Source organism: Rhamphochromis sp. 'chilingali' (assembly GCF_963969265.1).
Source record: "Rhamphochromis sp. 'chilingali' genome assembly, chromosome: 5".
Taxonomy (NCBI): domain Eukaryota; kingdom Metazoa; phylum Chordata; class Actinopteri; order Cichliformes; family Cichlidae; genus Rhamphochromis; species Rhamphochromis sp. 'chilingali'.
The window spans coordinates 20,633,320-20,648,477 of record NC_137932.1 but is presented as its reverse complement, the minus strand read 5'-3'; the positions used below and the strand labels follow the sequence as shown (position 1 = coordinate 20,648,477).

General features: G+C 41.0%; 1 protein-coding gene across 4 annotated transcripts in view; it reads right to left on the bottom strand.

Annotated features, from left to right (window-relative positions):
* Positions 1–15,158, bottom strand: part of fam184ab (family with sequence similarity 184 member Ab) — a 220,904-nt gene that overhangs the window by 67,427 nt on the left and 138,319 nt on the right. For all 4 annotated transcript variants that reach the window (XM_080882220.1, XM_080882223.1, XM_080882221.1 and 1 more), the window contains one exon: positions 3,529–3,679. In XM_080882220.1, the coding sequence (XP_080738346.1) occupies positions 3,529–3,679 (151 nt within the window). The remainder of the gene's footprint in view (positions 1–3,528; positions 3,680–15,158) is intronic.

Genomic DNA, 15,158 nt, shown 5'->3' with positions numbered 1-15,158 from the left:
CAGTTGTCAGATAGACACATATAATGGAGGTTGGGCTTAAAAACCACACTGATTAAGCTTTTGCATGAGTTCAATAAGGAAGATCTGTTTTCACTCATCTGCTCGCTTCTAGTCTGCTGTTATTATGTTCTTTACTGTATTCAAAGTTTCAGACGTGTAGCCCTGTATTATTTAATGGTAAATGGACTGATTCTTATATTTTCTACTCTCCCAGAGTATTCAAAGAGCTCTACACAACATGGCACATTCACCCATTCACTGTCTTCTATGCTTTTAAGTGCTTTCTAACTACCATTCACACTCATACTCCGATGGATGCATTGGAGAGCAACTTGGGGTTAATATCTTATCAAGGATATTTGGCATGCAGACTAGTGGGAGCCAGGGATCGAACCACCAACAGATGACCTGCTTTACCTCCTGAGGTACAGTCATACAGCCATGAGCTATAGTGTATATGATAATATTAGACATAATATTATAACATTTCCCCCTCAATATTATCTTACTTTGGTGCATTTTATTTGCCAAAAATGAAACAAAAAAAAACAGTGAACATAAGTCAAAGATGAAATTCACATGCAGCCAAATTCTTCTTCTTGTTAATCCTGAAGTTGATAATCATGAAGTGAAAATCTGATATTGTGACAGTGATGGTGTGGATGCCACTGACCCTTTTTAATTTGGTTTTTCACTGAGATTCACAGCGGAGGTTTTCAAGCTTTACCAACTCTGCGTTTGAGTGCAAAATTACCCGCATATATCATTCACATTAGGCGTTATTTACAACGACACTAATATTTTCAATGCTTGTGCCTTTTGAAAACACACTTTGGAGCATGCTGTGCATCAAGGCCTTACTGGCACTGACATCTGCCATTTGATTTCTAAACAGCCTCTTCTCCATCAGTGCGTATTTGTCAAGAGCCTGACTGCTGCTCTGATTTGGCATTGGAGTAAATAAATATGGTTTAGCTGATTGTGAGGTGCGGAGCTGCCACATTAATCACCGATGACAGGGTGGGCATGTTGAAGACCAGCAATTAATGCAAGAGACATGCACAAACAAACAGAAATAAAGCTGTTGATTCTGCACGTACGATGACCACAGGAGAGCTTAGTCATGCCACATTAATATTACTGTGCAGTCATTAGCTACAGCAGCCGGCTCTGGTGTGCGTTAAACACTAACACATAATGAATACGTGAATCTGTGTGCCAGTGTTAGGAGGAAATCTGTGAGTCTGGCACAGACAAGCCATCACAGGCACAACATACACCTAGAAGAGAGGTAGCTCTTATTGCTTCAATAATGTTTCGCCCATCATATTGATTTTCTCACCACTGGTATAATTACAACCACTTGACTCCAGGCTGTGGGCATTTTGTGTTCAAAAAGATCTGTTGATTGTAAGTTGAAGATTAAACCTTTAAATCTTTAACCAGTATTGTTGCGTAACAGTACTTTACAGACACACTTGGTGTACAGATGCTATGTGATTTCTTGTGTTAATAAAAGCTGTTAGTTTCTTGCTGTTCCTGTTTTTATTTAAAATATATCCTTTCTCAGCAATGCCTTTGTTTGTGTCTACACTCACTGGACACTTTATTTATCACACCTTGTTACTACTGGGGTGGACCCTCTTTTACCTTTGCCTTTAATTCTTGATGGCAGAGATTCAACAAGGTGCTGAAAACATTCCTCAGAGATTTTGGGAGATTTTATGAGATCACATCTCAAAGTTGCTCCTTTTGGATTGGTTGAGGCCACTGGAGTAAACTCCTTGTCATGGTCAAGAAACCAATATGACATAATTTTAGTGGTCAAAAAGGGATGGACATGATCAGCAACAATACTCAGGTAGGATGGCATTTAAACAATGCTCATTTGGTACTGAGGAATCCAAAGTGTGCCCAAAAATATATTCTTCACACTATTACACCACCACCAGCCTGAACCTTTAATACAAGGCAGAAAAATTCTGAACCTGCCATCTGAATATTGCAGAAGAAATCGAGACTCATTAGACCACTTTTCCCAATCTTCAGTTCTGTCTAATTTTGGTGAGCGTGTGAAAATTGTGGCTTTAGTTTCCTGTTCAGGTCATCGTGACCATGTCTACATGCATAAATGCATTGAGTTGGTTACATGTGATTGGTTAATAAAATATTAGCAATAATGAGCAGTAGTGTGTTTTCCCTCCTTTTTCTTCTTTATCGACTTCTCCCCTCTAATTATCTACAGCTTGGTGTACTTTCAGGTTGCAGTCACATAACCAACACAATTACCTCACATGTTTATCTCTAATTACTTTTCCTTGACTTCAGTGTCAAAAGCTTTGAGGTGAAGTACCTGTGTGAAGACGACCTCTTCAAAAGTGGCCCACACAGCTCACACCACTTTCATTAGGGTGCTTAATAATGTGGTGGGTGATGTGAGTCAGCCCTGGTGATACTACAGAAGTAGTACAGCCTTATCTGTTCTTATTATTTTTCTTTATGCAGGCTATATGAACTTAGACATTGATGTGAATAATGTTTCCATTACCAAGTGGGAAAAAGTGAGAAACTTTGCAGTCACAATGAAATAAAATGGTTTGAATAAGAAATGTGGCTCACCATGCTGTCCACTCATGTTGTCCACTCATCTACTTAAACGCTTCCTTTATTAAAGCTTTTAGAATCTCTGACATGAAACTAATTAAAGGTAATCCCAAAAACTGGAAGTACAGCAACCCCGAAAATGAGAACAAAAGAACAGCAAAATGAGTTACACAACAACATTCACCTCTCTTTGAACTTTGAAATAGGGAAAATTATCTTTATTTATACAGTGAGCTTGGCAAACTGTTAAGATTCAAAACATATCGGCATATTAAATCATTACGGCACAGGCGGTAATTTACATCATCTGTTTCACTTGTCAGGTATGTTGATCATTTTGGTTTGTGAACGTTTGAATGGTGTGCTGCTATGAACCCTGGGAAGGCCTTATTTTCTTAGAGTTGGGAAGTGTATCATCTGCTAAAGGAGGTAAGGAAGCATGCACTGAAGCACCTTTTCTTTGCAACTTGAGAATTTGACCAGCTCTTATTACAGCTGCCATGCAGATGATTTAATCAGAAGCCCTCTTAAGTACAAATGACTATTTGACCACAACCAAAGTCACATCTCTGCTTTTGTCTTTGTTTTATCATCTGTTTATTGTCCTGTTTTCCTGTTTGTGTCCTGCCTTAGTACTGGTTTGTTTTCTCATGTTATTCTCATGTGTTTTGATTTTTCTTTGTATTCAATGTGTGTCTGCTCATCACTGCAGCTTTTTAATTCACACCTATTTATGAGCTTACTAAGTCACAGTAGTCTTTCAAAATCTACCAATATTTACTTACAAAATTCCCAAAACACAACATAAACACCAACATTCACTTAACATTTCAATATGTGCCCTTTTAGTGTTTTGCACAGAGACAGTAAAGTGAACAGAAGGATGGGCGGCACTGTTTGTGCTCCCATTGGGAAGAGCCTCACCTGTTCTAGCAGGTCCTCCACTTTCCTTTGCCAGCTCTCCCTGGCATTGCTCAGTTCCTGCTCCTTGCTTTGCGCCAGCTGAGCCAAGGCTGAGTTTTTGTCCTCCTCGTGCTCCTCTTTCAGCTCCTCACGTAGCTTCTTACACTCCTGCCTATAGCACAGCACAAAATGAAACACATATGCGTTTATGTTTCAGGCGCTTTATTAATCATCCAGTGTGATTCACAAAACCTGTGCGGAAAAATACACAAATTCAATCTGTGAACTGCGAAGTTCCAGAAAACCTGAGAGTAAAACAGTGTGACAGAGGAATCAAGTAAATCTTAGTGAGCTCAATAAAGACCCTTCAGCAGCAGCGTTACTGACAGGTAGCTTAGATCAGAGGACGCTCCATTTCAGCACTTTTACCGCCGTTTGTAAGATGGAAATTAGATTTTTGGAAAACAGTGGGAACCTCCTCAAACTTCTTTCTTGTGAGTGAATAACCATAAATCATTGGAACTGGGGGATTGCCTATATTGATTAAGTGTCAACTCTCAAACTGATTTATGTGCTGTGCTGACAAGAAATTGAGCACAGCGTTAGTTCAATCAGGGCATGCAGTCAAGCCCAGCAGTGACCACAAATAAAATAATTTTAACGCCCACTCATGTCAGCTGATACCCTCATATAGATTCAGGTGGCAAATTTAATATAGGGCCTACTGCTTTAGTGTGGAAGCCACTTTGCAACCCACTTCTGCCAGGTTTCTCTAAAAACTCCCTGGGGGAGTCCCTCCCTTTAGTCAATCAAGAGTGCTGCAGTGAGAGTACTGACAGAGACTAGAAACAGCACATTCCTCCCAAATTAGCATCGTCGCCCTGTTAAATCCAGAACTGATGTTAAAATCCTTCTCCTTACATATAAAATCTTGAACAATCAGGCCCGTATCATATTTTAAAGACCTTGTAGCACCATATTATCCTAAAAGATCACTTTGGTCTCAGACTGCTCCTGTACTCTAGAATCAGGCCCCTCTACTTTGAATCAGGCTCCTCGCACTGAGCTTTTCTTCTTCACTCATCTCTTTTCACTCTCTGTGTATTCATACACCACTACTGTAGTTAATCATTAGTTCTTATTCATCTCTATCACTCTCTCACAGTGTGTCCTTTGTCCTCTCTTCCTCCCCTCACCCCCATCCGGTCGTGGCAGAACGTTGCCTCTCCCTGAGCCTGTTTCTGTCGGATGTTTTTCCTTCCCTCTGTCGCCAAGCGCTTGCTCAATGGGGGTCATGTGATTGTTGGGGTTTCTATCTAATATTGTAGCGTCTTTACCTTACAATATAAAACACATTGAGGGGACTGTTGTTGTGAATTGGTGCTATATAAATAACCCCAGCTCCTCCTTTCACGCTTTATCTGACTTAATCTGAAATCTGCTGTCAATGATGCTTGATCTTCTCTGTGCTCCTGCTGATGCCCTCCCCATCACCAGTTTTTACTGTCTCCATAATGAAGGGTGGCAAGGTCCCAGAACGGAGCTGCCAAAAAATGAATTACTCCAGTCATAAATATTAATCTTCTTTTGTCTACAGGGGTCTTGACTGAACTGAAATTATGGATTGCCTGGAGGGTATCAAATAAATCTAACAGGTATGCTCTGGGAAAATAAGGAACTAGAATTCAGCTAATTCCCCCAAATGTTGTGTGTTAGGTTTAGGCTGATTTTGTGGAGATGACAACAAAGTCTGAAAGAAGAGACTCAAACAAGCAGCTAGGAATTGGCTTGAAAAGTAAAGGTGCTTCAGAGAGCTCTATAACACTTTATGGGAACAATAAATTGTCCTGAATCATTAGACCTCAACACAGCTTCCACTGAGCGCCCATCACTCTCCAACACTTCGGCTAACAGCTCTGCGAATGGCAGTGTGTGTGTCTGCGCGCTGCCAATGTGATAGCTGTGTGGGAGTAGAAATGGCAGCTGTTAAATGAAGTATCCAGGCAAACACATTTTTTCTCTCACTTCGAGAGCTGCAAAGTGTCAGACTGAAGGCAGGCTATAACACACACAGCGATGCAGTCACACACCACAAAGTCACGTTCATAATGCGGCACACTTGACACGTGTCATCATTCACGTCCTTGTTCGGCATAAAGCAGACGTTCTCCCTCTCTCTTGCTCTCTCACAGACACATCCAGACTTGAGGCGTCAATGATCTCTGCTCTTCTCTTCTCTGCTGTGCAGGAAGAGCCGAGGGCAAATGGAAAGAGGTAAAAACATGAAGGGATGAAGGAACTTTCAAAGATGGAAGGAATATCCGGATCAAATGTGGGATAATTGGCTGGATTCAGGGATCGTACAGGCAGATATGAGCCGCATGTGCTCATTTAAGGTGCGTGTGACATTATAATTTACTGTGTGCTCAAAATATGTAATCATTCTAACAAGAACTTTGTTCGTACAGTACTTTTAAAACACACAGTTACAATGTGCTTCACAAACTGGGGCGCCACTGTAACTCACCTGGTTGAGCTAGCGACCCGGACACTAAAGGCTAGGGACCTTATGGCAATTTGAGACAGAAGATTTCCCATGTGTCATTCGCCCTCACTCTCTCACCCCCTTCCTGTCTACCCTCTGCACTGTCCACCAAATAGGCTAAAACATAATCAAAGAAGATTAAAAATAAACCTTTTAAAGCATAAATGATTTTTTTTTGTGTTCTAAATTGCAATAAAATTTAACCTTTTATACTTGTATACATACGTCAGCATGCACAATTCATTTTGTTAATTTTATTATTGTGACATGGAAACCTAAATAACAAGAAACCAGAGCCACAGTAGCACCATAAACAATCCAACCTGATGTTTTTCCCAAGATTTGCAAACAAAGGTTAATAACTTATAAACACCCAAAATTACAAATCATCACAATCTGTACATAAAAACACTATTTTTTTCAAAACATCCCACTAGATGAAGGTATTCTTAACTTGTCATAACTAAGGACTATACAGAAAAAAGTCACTCATTGTTTGTTGTTGTCCTAAACAGGGTTTAGGACTGTATGTTTCGTTAATTTGAACATATGCAAATTTTTGTCTATGACAGATTCTTTTCTTTTCAATGACTTTACTGTAGATTTGCTGCAGTGCATTGCCCTGTTGCATGACCCAGTTTGGGCCAAGCTTTAGACAAGTGCATCACATTTGACTTTAGAATATTTTGGTACACAGAAGAGTTCGTGGTTGACTCAGTGTCTCCGAGGCACCCAGGTGCCAGGTAGCTATGAAATAGGGGTGGGTTTTGATAATCGATTTATCGATTAAAATCGATTCTGGCTTGGATAACGTGATATCGATTCATTAAAATCCTGAATCGATTTTTTAATATTAATTTATTTTGCCCGAAACGCCAGAATCTCAGGTTAAACCTCACAAAATTTCAAGAACCACCAAACAGCTAAAACAGTAAATGAGAGCAGGTACACGGATTCTGCACAAAATCGTAAACACAAAGCGCGGACCCGCCGACGGATCAGAATCAGTGAGATGTCGCCTTTCTCACTTGACGGCACGGACACGGTCGGGGCTGGAAGCCGACAGCTCGCTGATTCTGATGTTTCGGCAGGTCCGCGCTTTGTGTTTATGCCTTTTTTTGCGCTGGTTCTGAAGCTGTTAGTTTGATGTCTCTCCAAACATTATTGACCGAACCAGCAGCAAAAAAAGATCCAAACTACGCTTCACAAAAACATCGTCATGAATTCCCTCTGACGTTTGCTGTTTTGCTTCCACCACACTTCACGCACAGCTCTCTCTCTCTCTCTCTCTGTCTCTTAGTATACTTCAAGAACAGTTTCCCATCTAAAAATCTGTTTTCTGTATTATTCGCTTGCTTGTTACGCACAAGTCTACTGTTGTTTACAGCGCTGTCGGCCGCTGTTTTTTCCCTTTTACTTACTTCCGAAAAGAAAGCCTCATTTCTGCGGTTCAATAGGCTTCTGAACAAATTTAAACTTTTTAAAATGATGCAAAATGCAAAACGCTTAGCCGTGTCTCTAATAAAACCGCTGTAACTTCAGAAGTAATGTTCATAAGTTGATTAATGGTTTTCTTTTGTTTTTGATGTACTGCAGAATATTTTTATAAAATCCCAGGCCAGGAAAATCCCCTTCATGTTTTTCTGTGTTTTATCTTCAGCTACTTTGACACAAAGGCCTCTGCTGTGATGCTCACACCTTTGATAAAGTCTTGCGAGTGTCAGCTTCCTTTTTATAGATACAAAAATATGTAAATGTACTGATCTGAATTATAATATTTCTGACTGTCTGAGGCAAAATTTCCCAGATTTAAATCGAATCGAATCGTGGATCGAATCGATTCGGGACCTTGCGAATCTGAATCGAAGCGATTCTAGAAATCCGTGACGATACCCAGCCCTACTATGAAACCAGCCCAAATCATCACCACTCCACCACCGTGCTCAACAGCTAGTATGACGTGTTTGCGGTGATATCCTGCATTTGTTTTTGTTTGTTTTTTTCAAACACGGTGCTGTGCATTATTGCCAAACATCTGCACTTTGGTCTCGTCTGGACATTTTTCCAGAGGGCTTGTGGTTCGTTCAGGTGCAGCATTTTAAACTAAAGCTGTGCTGTCACATTCTTTTTCAAGGGGAAGAGGCTTTCTCTCCTTTCTCCAACAACGTGCTAAATGTTCTGCTTTTATAGAGATTCTCAATTAATCAAGTATGATTAGCAGCACCTAGCTACTTCTTATTAGAAGTAGTATAGGTGTACTGAGTTCTTCACAGTACTGCACAAAGACTGTATATTCACCTTTTAATGTTGATTATTATTGCACATACAGTGTAGTTTAGCTTCTATAGTGAACTTCTAAGAACTATGTGATTTAGTTAGTTTACATAGGGGCAAATTTATCAACATCCTGTCTGCTGTTTTTCATTCTTTAAGTCCACACATCCCTGCAGCATAATTAAACACATACATCATATAGTTAAGAAGAAATGTAACAGTCAAGGTCTTTGCATATTTATAACTTGCTGACAAAAGACTCCGATGCTCTCCATTCCAAATCTGTGAACCTACATACATACTCACATAAAGGAGACGTGCCCAGAATAATTTAATACAAGCAGAGAATGATTAAGAAGAATGTTTAAGTAAATGCTGCCTACAAAAATATGTTTTTGACAGACCTTTACAACAAACCACAGCTTCAGCCAACTGATGCTGCTGTTTCAATATTTATCATTTATAAGAGTCAATACTGCTGCTTGTGAGTCTGAAATAAGAACAATGAGGTGGACCTGAATTTAATGTGTATAATGTATATTGTGTAAAAGCCCACTGTGAGGGAAACCAGCCACCAGGCTTATACTGACTCACAGTTACTGCATCACAGGATTTCCAAGCAGCTGCCAGTCGCACGAGACATTTTGGCTGCTGGTACTTTGACAGATTTCTGATTTGCACCAGGCAACGAGACCCATTGCAAAGCTAACACGCGCATCAACTTATGTGGTGCTAAATCCCTGTGGTAGGCCAAAACGTGGAGGTCTTACTTCTCCTTTTGTCTTTTTTGCCATTCTTACATGTACTCTTGTGTATTTAGGCCGGACATTTCCAAACCAGCAAATGTAAGCGATAACATTGATAATGAGAACTGATGGGGTGTGAAGTGTAAAAACAAATACAGAAATAGAAATATATGGACTAACCACTTGTCTGCAAGTTTCCTTGCAGAATACTTTCTATACAAGTAACAACAACAGTACAAATTCAAACTCAGATCTAAAAACATTTACTGGAAAAAAAAAAGATATTAGTATGACATTAACAATATAAACTTTAGCCTGATTATGTTTCGGGTGCCTGCAGACATTTTAATAATGAGTGACTGATGATTTATTTATTATTCAATATTAAACAAGCAGGTTCACCGCACAGAAAGAAAAAAAAAAAGAGAAAGTCGTAGTTTTGGAGTCACATTAATAAAATTATCCCCTAAAGAACAGCCGGCTCACATTACAGGATGATGTGGGTAATTAAATATTAGCTGTCCCTCCGCTATTTACCTTCTGAAAGTCATAGCACAGGCAGAGGTTCAGAGTTTAGATGTAAATCCTTGAACGCAAACAACTGCAGACAAACCCTGCTGGAAGCATCTGCCACAAACTCTGCTGTAACATTCAGCAGACTCACACCTTGCAGGAACTTTGTGAGAGGACGTGTCTGTTAAAAGATGCAATAAAGGGCTAAAGAGGTACGTGCAGTCTCTTTATCATAAAACAGCTACAACTGTAGCAACTCAACAAAGCAGTATAGTTTTATGTAACATGGACAAATGCTGTAATAACATTGTCCAAGCAGCTGGTCTTTGTCATTGATTGTAGAATTAATTTCAATATTTCTGGGATATCTGGTGCCAAACTATTATGTTTGTTTAACATTTAGCTAAACTGCCACAGCAGGGAGATGCTGGTGTCATGTTCACTCAGGTCACCATCCTAGTTTTAGGTTGGACAGGTTGGAGGGGGAGGCTGTTTTTCCACTGTGGGGTTTTTACCTTACAATATAAATAAATATAAATAAAATATGTAAATGCATTTTAGCCACATGCTAAAAAAACAGTTCTTCCTGAGTATATCCTCTGATTGGCTGTTCCTCATAAACAGAAGATTAGAACAGCAGGTAAATGGGGCATCTGTGCTCACAGCGTGCCAAATTACACAAAGACTGGACTAAAAATCAGGACCTGTCAATATATTCCATTTTCCTAAAATAAAAAAATGCATATGCAGGCCAATGATGCATAAGTGAGCATCACTGACCCCCTCTAAAAGTCCGCCGTTGATCTAATTCAGTGACATTTTGCAGGTTAACGGAGGCAGTTTTTGGCTGAAACAGTGACCTTTGATTACCTGACAGGAAGACCACAATATGTACGTCTCCCACAGTGTGTGTCTGACAAGGTGATTAGCAACACAGGGGCACCACAGGGGACTGTCCTCTCCCCCTTCCTCTTCACCCTCTACACCACAGACTTCAGCCACTGCACAGAGACCTGCCATCTTCAGAAGTTTTCTGATGACTCTGCGGTGGTTGGATGCATCAGCAGGGAGGATGAGACAGAGTACCGGGCTGTGGTCGACTCCTTTGTCACGTGGTGTGAGCAGAATCATCTGCAGCTCAACGTGGCAAAGACCAAGGAACTGATCGTGGACTTCAGGAAGACCAGGAAACACTTGACCCCTGTTTCAATCCAGGGGGTCAGTGTTGACATTGTGGAGGACTATAAATACCTTGGAGTACACATTGACAATAAACTGGACTGGGCTAAAAACACCACAGCACTTTACAGGAAGGGCCAGAGTCGTCTCTATTTTTTGAGGCGACTGAGGTCCTTCAACATCTGCCAGAAAATGCTGAGGATTTTCTATGAGTCTGTTGTGGCCAGTGCGATCCTCTATGCTGTTGCATGCTGGGGGAGCAGGCTGAGGGTCGCAGATGCCAACAGACTTAATAAACTGATCCGTAAGGCCAGCAATGTTGTGGGGATGGAGCTGGACTCCCTCAAGGTGGTGTCGGAGAGGCGGATGCTGTCCAAGATAAAGACAATGTTGGATAACACCTCCCACCCACTCCATGACATGTTGGTCAGTCACAGGAGCTCGTTCAGTGAGAGACTGAGATTACCGAAAAGCACCACTGAACGACACAGGAAATCATTCCTGCCTGTGGCCATCTCCCTGTACAACGCATCCACTTAACACACTGTTTGCTGCTACAACTACACATGTTTCTTTTCCAAATATTTATTTATAAGTGACTTATGTATGTATGTATGTATATATATGTATATATTGTACTATTCTTAGTTAGCGTATTGTCTGTCTTGTCTTAATGTTGGTTTAAAATGGAGCACTGTAACAAAAAATAATTTCCCCCAGGGATCAATAAAGTATTCTGATTCTGATTCTGATTCTGATTCTTTAGATCAATAGTCACAGCAGAGATGGAGAAAGGTTTTCATCTTCTGCCCAAGGCTTCCTGCTGCAGCACATTTACAATGACTTACTTTTCGGCCAATATTAATCTGCCACCACTGTGAGATATTCAGTATTAGGTGGCTGGTTCTAATTATGATATAAAATAAGGATTAAATTTGTTTTTATATTGGGATTAGGAGGAAAAATGAACTAGACATCCCTTGTATTGAACTAGTCATAGTATTTTTTACTTTAGGGTCTGATCAGCTGTCCACTACCTCCAGTTTTATCACTGGCAATAACTGGGAATAATATCTACAGGGAACTGTAACACAGAGACAGCTGTTCGCATTAAAAAACATTTTTCACTTATTTATTTTATCCACGACTGTAATTGTACTTTTTCTGATACATTTCTTCCAGAATCTACACTGCCCTTCAATAAATCCTGTTTTCACTTTCATATGAATATAAGCAATAAATACATTGCAAGTGCTCCCTGAAATGCAGTAAATAGGATGTGAATAAAAGCACTTCTTGTGTATTCGCACTCAGGATGCAAACACTTAACTTAGTCCGTTAAAAGAAGGTTCAAAATAATTGATTTCATTTCCTCGTGAGCGTGCCTATTAAAGCAGGATGGATCTGTATTAGGATATACACACTTCAATACTTTTTATTATCTCAAGTCATACTAAATCGCGTATTGAACAATGGTATTTCATACTGCACATTTTCCTTTTATCATGCAGTCCTTTGCAGTCATACTACCTGCTGATTTCTGACTTTCATTTCACGCTCTTTTTCTCAGCCTCGGAGTTCGTTTAATCAGTTAATGCCCCCGCTCTTTGTAAAGGTCACACTTGATATTGTTTAATATTTCTGTCTTTTCCTCGATCAACCGGCCCAAAGATGTCTTCTTGCCCGACTGTAATTTATTTTCTACTTCTCTACTTAACTTTCTTGTATTACCCCACTTCACTCTTACTCTTTCCTTTGCGCTCATTTTTTTTGTGTGTATCTGAATCTGATTGTGCATACTTAGAGGCTTTCAGATGATCAAATCAAGTAAAATGCACCTGCAGTGCTGAGAAAAAGTTTTTGCCACTTCTTGATGAGTTCATTTTTTTGTATATTTGGAACACTTGCATGTTTTCCATCCATCCATCCATCCATCCATCTTTACCCGTTTTATCCGGGGCCGGGTCACGGGGGGCAGCAGCCCAAGCAGAGAAGCCCTGACCTCCCTCTCCCCAGCCACCTCCTCCAGCTTATCCGGGGGAACACCAAGGCGTTCCCAGGCCAGCTGAGAGATATAATCTCTCCAGCGTGTCCTGGGTCTGCCCCGGGCCTCCTCCTGGTGGGACATGCCCGGAACACCTCGCCCAGGAGGTGCCCAGGAGGCATCCGTGAATCGCTACCTTATCGTGGTGGAGGGGTTTGCGTGTCCCAGGGATCCCAGGGGCTATGTTGTCTGGGGGCTTTTGCCCCCTGGTAGGGTCTCCCATGGCAAATTGGTCCTGGGTGAGGGACCAGACAAAGAGCGATTCAGAAGACCCTTATGAGAAAAACATTGAGGGAACAGTTTACCCTGCCCGGGATAGGGTTACCAGGGCCCCGCCCTGGAGCCAGGCCCGGGAAGGGTGCCCAAGGGCGAGCATCTGGTGGCCGGGCCTTAGTCCATGGGGCCCAGCCAGGCCCAGCGTGAAAAGGGGACATGGGCCCATCCTCCCGCAGGCCCACCACCCGCAGGAGGAACCGTAGGGGTCGGGTGCATTGTGTGCTGGGCAGGAGGCCCTGGCGGACTGATCCCCGGCTATCAAGACTGGCACTTGCATGTTTTACATCATCAAATCAAATTTAGATCAAACAAGACCTCAGTAAATTTAAAATGCAGATTTTAAATGATGATTTTCATTAAGGAAAAAAAAACTCTACCTAATAATGGTTGTTCCACCACTGGCACCATTGGCACCAATGAGTCTTTAACATCACAGTGGGGGAATATTGGCCCACTGTTTTTTGCAGAATTGTTTTCATTCAGCCACACTGGAGGGGTTTCAAGCATCTCAATTGATTTTAAGTCTAGACTTTTATGAGGCCACTCCAAAAAATTTAAAAAAAATATTTTTTTTGAGTCATCCAGAGGTGGATCCAGATCTTTGTCCTTCTGTATAACCTGAGTATGCTTGAGCATCAGGCAATGAACTGATAGTCGGACTTTCTCCTTCAGGATTTTCTGATACAGCGCAGGACTCACGGTTCCATCAATTACAACAAGTCGTCCAGGTATTAACCACCTTACTACCACCACCATGTTTAACTGTTAGTGTGATGATCATTTTATGAAATGCTGTGTTAGTTTTATGCCTGATGTAATGGGACTCTTTTGGTTTTTGAAATTAAATTAATTACAGGAAATTATAAGTCATCATTTAATAACAGGGAGCAATTACTTTTTCAGATTGGGGCACGTAGGTTTGGATAACTTTTTCCACTTAATGAATGAAACTATCATTTAAAAATACAAGTGGCCATTAGTACTACCCCTCAGCCTCCTAATACGCTCCTGTGGTATAAATTTGATAATCCAAGGTGATTCCTTTGAGTTCAAGGTAGATGAGATTTGTAATAGATGCACCTAAGCTATGAATTTAAAAACCCTACGTTGCCTCATTCTTAAGTTATTGTGTTCAGAATCATAGGTCCACGCCATCCACCCACTACGTTTTGTATTACCTGCGTTATCTCTGTATAATATGATGATCTGAAACATGTCGAGATACCAAGAAGGTTGCAAACACCCTTTCAAATTAACAGAAATGTGGAAAATACAATTTGATTTCAGTTGTAATTTTGTTGGTTAGTTATTAGATTATGTGTTTTCTGTATAATAACAACACCCCAACAACGCCGGTCCAGTCCATAGCCTTAACAGAGAAAACAGGCCTCTCTCTCCCCAGCTGCCTACTTCATCGTTTCCTTGGACAAAGTCAGCATTCCCGAGCCCCTTGAAAGATATCATCTCTCAAGTATGTCACAAGTCTGCTGCAGGGCCTCATCCCACTAGGACGTGCCCAAAACCAGTAAGCGTCCAGCTCGGATCAGATAAACTACCTCCACAGCTCCTTTCGAGGTGGGGGAGCAGCCGCTCCTCACCCTACCTCTAAGGGAGAGCACAGATGGTCTTTGGAGCAATCTCACTTCTGCTTGTGTCTGCAGTCTTATTCTTTCGGTCACGGCCCGCAGCTCGTGGCAATAGGTGATGGTATGAATACAGATCGACCAGTAAATTAACAGCTTCACGCCAACACTCAGGTCCTTTCACCATAATAGAGTGTTCCAGCGTTACTGCAGACATCTGCAGTAAATAAATGTAATACTTGCTTGTTGAAATACTTGGGCGGTCACAGACTTTGTTCTGATATTATAATTTAAAATACTTTTCCTTTTTGGGCACACCTCTGTAAGGTACACAAAGTCACCTTAAAGTATAACAGATGCATTCAAGTAGGGACAGATGTGGGATTTTAGTGTACTGCTATTTCTTAAGAGTGTAGGGGATAAACTAGAATAGAATTAGTATTAAGGATTATCATGAGTGACAGCAACTGGAAAGTGGTGACAATTCAAGC